The 10,871-nt window shown below is 35.4% G+C and overlaps 1 protein-coding gene across 4 annotated transcripts in view; it reads left to right on the top strand.

Moving 5' to 3' along the window:
• nckap1 (NCK-associated protein 1) overlaps positions 1–10,871 on the top strand; it is a 56,020-nt gene that overhangs the window by 4,087 nt on the left and 41,062 nt on the right. For 2 of the 4 annotated variants that reach the window (XM_015392868.1, XM_015392866.1), the window contains exon 2: positions 6,789–6,806. The exons of the other annotated variants lie outside the window; for them this stretch is intronic. In XM_015392868.1, coding sequence (XP_015248354.1) covers positions 6,789–6,806 — 18 coding nt within the window. The remainder of the gene's footprint in view (positions 1–6,788; positions 6,807–10,871) is intronic. 4 annotated transcript variants of the gene reach the window in all.

Raw genomic sequence — 10,871 nt, 5'->3', positions numbered from 1 at the left:
ACAATATGAATTAGTCCAGATAAGATAAAAATTCAAATAAAATATCTTGTAATAATGGCTCAGAAATCAGAGTCTTTTTTCAATGTCTGGGCAGCTTTTTCAGCAGTTAATAGGTGGGCTGGTGCAAAAATACGGCCTGTATGAACCCTGCATGTCCTTTTGTCTTAGCACTGAGGTTGTGTTGAAAACACGGACTGGATTTTTATCTGCAGGGTATTTTTATGGATAAATAAGCGGAAAGGAGTTGAGTTTTTATGCCCGTCATTTTTTAGCGTGAAAAATTGAGCATATGGATTGTGAGCGTGATGCGTGACACTGTTATGCGTGATTCTCCCGCCCAATGGGTCAGAGTGGAGAGCCCTCCTATATCTGGCTATTATCCATTAACATTTAGATCATTTAGCTTATCAAAATATTATACAATAAGACCTGAGATAAATCAGTAAAGTTTGATCTACCGCTTAGATTTTTTAGATAGATATATTAAGATTTTAGATGACCTTGTTTAAAAAAAAAAAAATGAAGAAAGTTGAATTCATTAAAAGCTTAATTTTAGATATCTAGACTTAAAAATAGGATTTAAAAGTGTTTTGTTATTTATGTTTTTGCCATATTCGGCTGCCACCTGCGCAGCAGTGATAATGGGATGAAGTTATTTTAAGCTGGTCTGGTCCACTTTAAGGGTGCAGTGTGAATGCAAAGCAAATGCAATAACGTTTTCCTCTCCAAAACGAGTGGGTCGCGATGTGAAAGGACCATTAACAATTGACATGAAGTCAAGTGTAGGAAAATGCACGCAGGCTAGGGATGATGGTGATATAGTGAAGCACAACGGTACCCAAAGCATTTAATGAGGCAATTTGTCTGATCATAAAACAGGCAAAGAAAACAGACGGTGGAAATGCAAAAAAATGGACATTAAAGTCCATGCTTTCTACGAGGCTAAATAATAAGGACGCAGTCAGACTTGCTGTGAGTCCATCTCTGTTTTTTACAATTATAAAAAACTGGTGAAATAATATAGAACATGAAAAACTGAAGCATGTTTTTATCACATAAACGATCAGGCTTGGGTCATTGTTTGCAACACATCCCCTTTGATGCAGGTTTGTAAATAATTAATCAATGCAAACTTTTTGCGAGCTAAACGGAAGCAAACGCTTCTCTTGCAGTGGAGGGCCTTTCCGCTACGGGACAAATCGCCATCCCTGATTGGTCGGTTGCCAACGAGCCTCAGGATTGATTGACAGGCCGCTCATGTTAATTGGAAAAGCTAATTAGTGATATTCCAGGGTAGAACAGTGATATCTGTGTAGTTCTTGTCAAATAATGCTGTATTTTAAAATTGTATATCCGTTGTTTATCAGTTTAACTGAACTAATAAGATTGCTCTGGTTTATGCTAAAGAAAAAGAAAGATTTTTTTTTTCTCACTCATGACAAAGAGCGGAGGCAGATATGAGATTTTTTCTTTAATGTCTGACTGACTGAAAAATGAGAGAGTGAGGAAGAAAGAAAGGTAGTGGTGTCAGACAGACTTTGGGGAGTACAGAGGGGAAGCCATGTTGTCTTAGCTTTGAGTCGCAACGTCTTTATCACCTTAGTTCAGCAGTACAGCCTTGTCATTCTGATCCTTTTCTGTCTGAGTTTTACACTAAGATGAAAAGAAATTAAATAATGATCATCTTAAAAAGTTCAGTTTTTATCCAAAAATATGTTTTTGTTTCTAATATGAAGATTATAAGATGGTATGAGCAGTCAGACATCAGATTCAGCTTCTGATTACTCCTCTTATTACACCCTTCCTTCCCTCTCCTCCCTCCCTCCCTTCCTTCCTGCCTTTTCTCACAGTCCGACTCATCATCATCATCATCATCATTATGATAATTTTATAACTAGTCTTACCTGACAAACTACAAGCTTTTCTCTAAACACTCAATCCCATTTTTCTTTCCACTCTATATTTGAACAACTTTGAATATTTAACCAACCCCAAAAGTGGAAATGAAAAGCCAGGAAAGATGATCTGGGCTTTAATCAGATGTAGTTTTGCCATTTTGTTTACTCTTATAAATAAAGAAAAATCAAGGATGGATTTGATTGTGTTTCTACATTTGGGGAGAGTAGTTCATTCTCACTAACAGACTTCAACGCATATGAACACAGCTTTAGTCTCTGTTTGCATCATTTTCATCCTCACAGTCTGTACCAGTCTTTCAATTTGTTTTGACTTCAAATTAATCTGCTGAACTTATATTGCTTTTTTCCCTTCAGCCCCTAGTTCTGTTTACACCCAGTTTTGCTAGTACCATGTTTATCTCCCCCTCCTTCAGTAACATTCAGCTAATTCCTACAGACCTCTAAGGCAGGTTCATTTGAAAAATGCTTTTGAAGAATAATAATAAAGTATCTGTATTTACTATTCCTTACATTTTTTAAAACAATCGTTACTCGTTACTCTTGGCTTCGGTTTAATGTTTCTAAATCTTTATTTCCCGTCATGTGCTCCATCCAATGCAGATCATTGGCTCCATCCACATCTAGTGAAAACTAGTGTTATTGGATGAGTCATAGAACGCAAACACTCATTGGTTAACTAAAGGAAATCATCAGGAGCAAGCAGGTGTTCTTCAAACTGCTAACGTGAATTGTCTATGTCATGCTACAATGTGGGATTCAGAAAAAGATGTTGAAATGTCTGAAAGGTCGGACACAGGTGAGAGCGTATCTGGAGATGGAGACCAACAAGACCTCCCTCATCCCTGGCCCTATCTCAGAGAATTTATAGAAATAGTCGAATAATCTAAAAAAATGATGCAAAAGAAATTAGAATCTCTAGACAATGTTTTCCATTTCAGATGGCTAAATAACACACCAGAGAACATCATTAGTAAAAGTTTAAACGGAGGTTTGCTCTGTTTACATCTAATCCAGGCTTTCAGGTCATTGTGACCGTATGCTTGAACCTTAAGAATCTATCCAAACAAACCAGAAGCAGTCTCTTGATGAAATGGTGGCCTAGTGGTTAGAGCAATGTGCTTGTGCTCCGAGTAGGTTGCCGGTTCGATCCCCACAGCCTTGGTTCTGAGCAACAAAATAGGAACATATTAGTTCTGGACAATATAAATCAATATCACGATAAATTGGGTAGTTTTACGTTGATATCGATAAATGCACAATAAAAGCTCTAGCAGGAAATGCAGCTCATAGATTTATAATTTGTTTATTGAATAAATCACCTCACATATTACTTTGAATTAAATACTAAAGTCTTTTACCATTCAACAAGGTCTCATTGCACAGAAGGAAATTGTTACGTCTCTTTCAAACATTTTTTGCACAAAGGTAACGGAGTCTTTTGCACATCTTTGAACTCGTGGCTGTGCTGTAGGTGATGGAGGTTGGATGTGTTACTTTGGGTAGTCCCCACAGTTTTCAGACAAAATTTACATCACGCGTTCTTTTGCTCTACATCTATGGCGTAATTTTTGTGCCACTGAGCTGAGTGCATTGAGAACAATGTACATCATTTAAACTCAAAACCAGTCTGACACAAGCTTGATTCTGACAACGCGCTCTCGACCGCTTCTCTGTGCGCTCCCCTCTCGCTTTCCTCCGCAGGACTAACTGATGTAACTTCGTTTACAGCTTTGTTAGACACTTCTTCATTGGGCTCATCCACCCACATGCTGCTGTGTCTTAAGGAAATACCAGCACACAGGGAAAAACAGCAGAATTACCTTTATTTCTTTTAGCCACATGGGACAATTATCTCAGGATATCTTAGTGAATGACAGTAACGGTATACATTCAGTTTATCGCCCAGGCCCAGAACATATCCAGGTCCTTCCAAGAGAGTGAAAGTAGATAACAAGTTATGAAAAAGAAACGTTCAACCCACCTGAAATATGTGCCATCTCTACAGTGGGTGACATAGTACGGAAGTTAGGTTTTTAAGCCAGATTTACATTAAGAAAAGCAAAGCCAAAGTTTGCCAAAAAAAAAAAAATCAAACATAGACAAACAGCAAGACTTCATCTTTTTAGACATGTATTAACAAAATTATATTATTTAACTCCAGAACAGGGGAGACGTTTGGCAAACTCAGCATTCCAGCATGATGTTGGGGATGTCATGGTTTTTGGGTATTTTATTGTGGTAGAATCCAACTGTTTATTCTGCAGTCGATCAGAAAACATGAGACCATCTGTAAAGAAAATAAACAATACAGGACAAGCCCCCAATTACTGGTTGGGAGATGCGTAGCAAAGACCTGGATGGAGTCAGATCCCATATCTGGATCTCACTGGACTTGTCAGTTTACATGCAGGAAATGGCTGAAATAGCTCCCAACCAGAACTTCAAACTGCAAAGAATTTTATTCAGATTGGTGTAAAATTGATGGTCGTCAGAGAGGTTAAAACTAGCCTGGGTCCTACTAACCTGTTCCACAGTTACAATTCACATTTTAATTGATTTTCATAATTAACAAGGTTAATGTTTGATTTTAATCAGTTTTTTTCCACTTATAGATTAAAAAAACTTTATATAAACCTCTCTTTTAAAAAACGAATATATAGCAATATTTCTTATTTTTCAGGTACTTAAGTTTCCTTTGACATAAATTCAGTGTAGCAGGGCTTTATCTGTGTAACATTCTGGATGTAATAGCGCTGCTTTTAATATTGTTTAATGAAGAACTTTTGAGTATTTGAAATATGGATAAAATTTATCTGTTAATGAATAAATCTAGTTAAATCATTAACTCGGCTAAAGTAGCTATCTTTTTGCTTAATTAAAATGTCAGAAGTTCTGGTTTAAAATTGAAATACTCAGACTAGTCCATTCTAAACGACGGCGGGGCTGTTTGACAGAAAATCCTCCAAGCAAATTTACCATTTTGTATTTTGATTTTCCTCTTGTCTTGCCACAAGCATAGACCTGTTTGGCTCCATGTTGTTTTTTGTTTTTTTGCATGGCCTTAAATTTTAGCTCAGTGATTCGATTAATTAAATATCCACTCTAGGAAGATTCTATTTTTGGAACATCTCGATGTTCTTTGCTTCAGTGCATTGCTTGAGCTTTCATAACTCAGACTGAAGTAAATCACTTTTTGTTCTGAGATGTGTGCCTTTAGCAGACCACTGCTAAAGGCACACATTTAGTGTGTTAGATTTCAATTGTTTGCTGTGGAAGGGGATTTTTATTTTTTTAAAGCATGTTTCACAGTTTTGATTTCGTTGTCCTTTTTTAATTTAAGGTAACCTCCTAAAAGGGATGATTGAATTATAAACTAGTTTTTGAAAGGAATGGATGTCATTTTAAACATTTTATAATTAAATTTAACATTTTTGGTAGGAAAAATTAGATATTTAATCCATATTCCCAGCCCTACTTTAAATTCTCTCTTGTCCAGACGGCATTATCTCTGGACTTTACCATTGCGTTCAAAAAGTGCTGACCTCTAACTCGCACGCTGTGCGCTAGCTGCATCCATCTCTTCCCTTTTGAGTGGCATCAAACCAGCTTTAAGCGTATTATTGCCACCTACAGGGCTGGAATGATAAATATGTGCTTTACTCTTGGTAGCTGTGGCATGACCAGACACATAGTACTTCTACGATTTAAAAGTTGTTTTTTATTTTTTAATTGTGATTATTATGTGAATGTGATTAGTTGTTCAACTCTGGACTTAACCAGATGATTCTATTCCAAACGGTTTATAAAACAGAATGAAAGCTTTTATTGATTTCTTATTCAAAATAAGAAGTGTTTTTCTTTTTATGAATTGAGTTTTTAAAAAAGTACGTCTTTATAATTTAACAGTTTATTGTGCTAGATGTATTAAATACTGACTGAATAAATAACAGAAAAGTCCAAATATTTAGTAGGTATAACAAAACGGGAACCGATTTGGTTAAAACAAAAGAAAATGGACTAAAGAACGTTAAACACTCATAATGTGCAGAGATTTAAATCGATCACTATATTTACCACTTTGTTTCAGTGAAGTGGATGATAGCTGAGATATATCTGTTTTTAGTGTAATCCTAAAGTTCCTCTTATTGCTACTCACAGATTTAACAATCCTGAAAACGATTTTTCTTTATTAAATTTTTTTGAACCCAGCAACTCAAAGTGTGAAGCCTCAGATGGCTCTGAAAGGATCAGACCTGACTTGAGAAGTCCTGCAGTTTTTATTTACAGAGACTTATTCCTGTCCGGATATCTGTAAACACCGTAACCGTGAACCGATCAGCTCTATAACGCATCATCACCTGTTACTAAGCAACAGCTGATGCAGCATCCTTACAGATGGTGGACACTACAGGTGCTTTCTACTGTCTTTCCCAGACTGTGAGACGTTGCTCCTGCCTGCAGTGCCAGCCATATTATTTCAGGCTTTGCGCGTCCTCAACATAGATGGGATATTTTTACAGCGTAAGCGTGGAGGTGGCGATTATACTTAGTGTTCCTTCCAAGTATGCGTATATCACTGCAAGTGTTAATGTGATAAGTGTTTGCACAGGATGTCTTTTTTTTTGTTCTGCGCTGTGTTAAAAGTAATTGCCAGAGGGGCTCTCCCTGTTTAAGCTGTGATGTATAAGAGCGGTGGGGGGGTGGGGGGTTGAGAACTTGTCTGTGTGTATTTTATTTATTTTTTTATGTTTGTAAAAGTGTGTATGGGGACTACTAGTGATGAAGCAGTTTGTTTAGTTGGACTTTTTGTTTTGATTTTTATTTTCTCTTCTTCTCTCCGTTCCAATGCTTCCCCCCTCTCCTATGCAGCAAGGACAAGTTTGGAAGGTTTGCAAAATTTATCACCTTCCACTGATAAAACCCCGTCCTCCTCCTCCTCCCTTTTCACCCTTCCTCAACTGATTCCTCCTCCTCCTCCCCACGCCCTCCTGGATACCCGTACTGATCTGTTGCCCACCCACCCTTCCACCCACCTCCCTCTCTGTACCTCACCCCTCTTCATGTTTGAATCTGTAATGTTGAGAGGAAGGCCTGAGCTCCATTCACTGTCCAGTTTATCTTCCGCTGATACAGATTCTTTTCTGTTCATCATTTGTTGACATATTTGATTTGATCTATTTGTGGCTTTTATATTATGTCCCGTAAATGGAGGACGGAACCTCCCACATATGAATGTCATCTATATATTTCAGTTGGATGTGAAAAAACTTCAACACTAATATTGTGTCTCACATGATTTACTGTGTAATTATATTACGCTAAATGTAAATAAGCATAATTCAGAATCAAAAAATGTAATACCGTAAATATTTGGTATTGTAGTTTTATGCTATCTTTGTTTTAAGCCAAAATCATATTCAAGTAAAGATGCCATAACTGGCAATCATTATTTAAATAATCAATTAATTTTGTGAGCTAATTATCATTTACTGAGGAATAAATTAAAGGACTTTTAATTAAGCCAAAATCTGTAAAAAAGACTCAAACATTTTTATTTCATTTTACTTTTTTATAAAATCTTCTTTAACCCCTTAAAGCCTGTTGTTTATGTTATGCAAACACCCATGTTAGCTTATGCCTTCCCATAGTTACACACCCAGTTAGACACTGGGTGTGAACCTAGGAACCTTTGGCAAGCACTTGTTTCTGGTGCGACTGTGTTTTATTATCGACCAAGAAACTTATCACACATTTGGAAATGCCTAATATTTTTTTGTGTATAAACAGAACTACATGAATACATATATATACATATAAAGAAATTCAGGCATTATTAATATTATTATCAATTTGCAGATCTGAACATCAACTTGAGTTTTTTTTAAACATGATTTTGATATTTCTAATGCATTTAAAATGTGCAGTTAAGTTCAAACACTTGTTAATCTACTTTGAGATTAAATTGGGAAAATTTTCAGCTTCATAGATTACTAAAGGGCTATATCCAGCTCTGCTTTAAACACAGTGCTTTTCCCTGAGCAGTTATTTTTGCAAATGTCTAAAAAAAAAAAAGGTACAGTTTGGAAACTACTATAATTTTGCAACGTACATTTTATGAGTTTAAACATTTTACAAATAATATTTTTAATTCAGTTATGGTTTGTTTTTCTTGTGTAGAAAAGAAGAGAAGGGTTTCTGACTCACCTGTCAAAACAAGTTTTATAACTTAAATCACCCTTTTCTTTCTGAACCAACTCAGACGTAAACACAAGGAAATCTTCTAAATATAAATTAGGAAAATGGATTTTCCAATTCTGGTGTAATTCTCATATTAATTCCTAAAGATTGATTGGTATTGATTGAGGAAGTTTTTAGGAAATGTGTCTTCCACTGTCCTTACAGCCTCGATTAACTGCCATTATGTTATTAATTTGCTGTTTAATTGCAATATAACACTATATTATATTATACACTTTAATATGTTGCTACTACACTGTCAAATATTTCAGGTAACAGCTAAATAAAAATACTGCCAGCCATTAGATTTGATATCAGACCATTTTAAAAAGAGTCAATATATTTAAATCAATACAAAGTTCCTATACAAATGTTGATTTAAAGGCCAGTTAAGAGATTCTCACTTGAACCACAATAAAATTTTATTTTTTTTATTCGTTTTACAGAAATGTGCTTCTTTTTTTAGGTTTAAAATAAAAACGCATGGATTGGCAGAGGATTAATTACAACCTGAAATCTGGGCAAAGTTGATATAAATAACCCTGGATCATGAAAACTGTTAATTTATCCCAATAGAGAACTTATCAATGAAACGATTTCACATAAAATCAGAGAAGGAAATCTCTTCTTTGATGGAATCTGAATCCTAACATATATTGGAATTAAAGCTGCTGTAATAAAAAACGTTATTCTGAATGATTTTCCTAAAAGATTGTTTGTTTTTATATATTACAAAATAAAATGTTACCTCTGCATGTTTAATGATGTTGCCTGTGAAAAACGTCCTCCTTTAGCCTCTAAAACATAAATTAATGATAACTCAGACCAAATATTATTGAATATCCCCGAAATAGATTTGAAAGAAAAAAATTATTTATTTTTCTATTATTAATTTTTTGCTAAATGGTTTAATGGAGACTGTTGCTTTAAATGGCTCATAGTAATTAAATCAGTCATTCATGTTTTTTTTTTTTTTATAATTAACTAACCACAGCCCTCGAAAACATATTTTATATTTTTTAAATATCGCATATTTGTTTTGCATGAATTTTTAGATAAAAAGATGAGATTCTAAAGATGATCACAGATAATAAATGTCGATGTTGAGGCATTTTTAAGGACATGTCGAAGCAGATGTGAACATCATTTCATTGTTGGATTTAGGATTTTCAGCTGGAAAGAGGAGCCCTTTTAAAGTATATAAAGGTGCATAAAACCTTATTTATCCCTTTACTGCCATCCCAAATTTTGCTGAGTAGATTTCTCTAATTCTTTGCTTTCTTTTAGGCAATTTTCACAAAGCAATGTTTAGAACATGATAAAAACGAACAACTGGCTTCTATAGAATGATATTTCTAAGATGTGCTGTTGATTGATTGAGAATCGGTGCAGTAAAACCTTTGTAGTATTTTCTTTTAGTAATCAGTAGAGCCCATCCTTTCCTTAGAGCCTCTACTGTTCCTTTTTTTTTTTCTTTCCAGCAGTTAATCCATCTTGGAGAAAATGAGAAGTCTCACCCTGTGTGAAACAACAGAAGAAATAAATTCACCTCTGGGAGGGAGGTGGTTTGTGGCAGACTCATAAACTTCATCTAGTAATTAGTGGCCTTAATTACTTTTCAGAGGTATTAAGTCTTGCTGGCTTTCTTCTTAGTATTCTGGGGTTCCCTGGCATGTGCCAGTCAGTGTATGGACCCTTTGAGAGCCTCGGCTGTTAATTGGTACCTGTAGTGTTGAAACGATGGTGAAGGAGTGAATCATTTTTTTTTCCAGACCAGTGCTGTTTTTTAGATTCTTATCTTCCCCTGTATCCTCATCCACTTCTCCTTTTTTATCCATTTCTCTTCCCTAACTCGAACCCAGTTAGCCAGTCAGAAGATATAAAATTACATTTTATTTATTTGCCCTGTTATGCCAAAGCAATAGGTTTTACACTCCTTGAACATAAGTGTAGTAATGTTACCTAAATCATATGAACTGTTCAGGAGCTGCGATTGATAGATTGAGATGGCTGCACATGTGTTTTTATTAATTAAAATCTATTAATTTCAGATTACAGAAATGTAATTAACAACTATAGTAAAGTCTCTTAAAAGACATAGTCTGAAAGTCCATCTAGAGTTGATTTTTTTCACAGCAATTACAATTAAGTAAAACATTTTCAAATTATGTAAATAAATACATTAAGTAAATGCAAATATAAATGCTGATCAAACAAAGTCCAACTACTGAGCCTTGGTCACCTGTTTGCCTCAGACACTATGGAAAATGCTTTATGCTGGAAGTTATTGTTAAGGGTAAACAAGTTGCTGTTTTACTTAGTTTGATAATTTGATCCCAAAATATGTATCCTAGGATCCATTTAGAACAGAGGAAGTGTGGAAAAATAAGGAACGTAAAACACGATTTTTTACCTCCAGATTAGGGCTGGATGATATGGCCAGAATTTGATATTACTCTATTGGTCGGTTAAGGTCGATACTGGTGGTGTAAATTTGCAAGAATTTAGCAGTAATATAGGTATCATAGTACATGTGTAACGATACGATACATGAACTATTATTTAGATCTGGAAAATGTCTCAAGAAGTCGTTACTGCTCTGCTGCGGTCGGTGAGGAGCAGCTGAATAAAGGGTTCATGGGCGACAGGCTGCCAACTAGTGGCTGGAGGGTTAAAGTCGTAGGGAAGTCGTATTTAAATGTCAAATCATTCTGG

This window comes from Cyprinodon variegatus, unplaced genomic scaffold, assembly GCF_000732505.1.
Source record: "Cyprinodon variegatus isolate N-32 unplaced genomic scaffold, C_variegatus-1.0 Scaffold611, whole genome shotgun sequence".
In the NCBI taxonomy this organism is placed as follows: Eukaryota; Metazoa; Chordata; class Actinopteri; order Cyprinodontiformes; family Cyprinodontidae; genus Cyprinodon; species Cyprinodon variegatus.
Note: the sequence above shows the minus strand (reverse complement) of the source record. Positions and strands in the feature narration are given on the sequence as shown.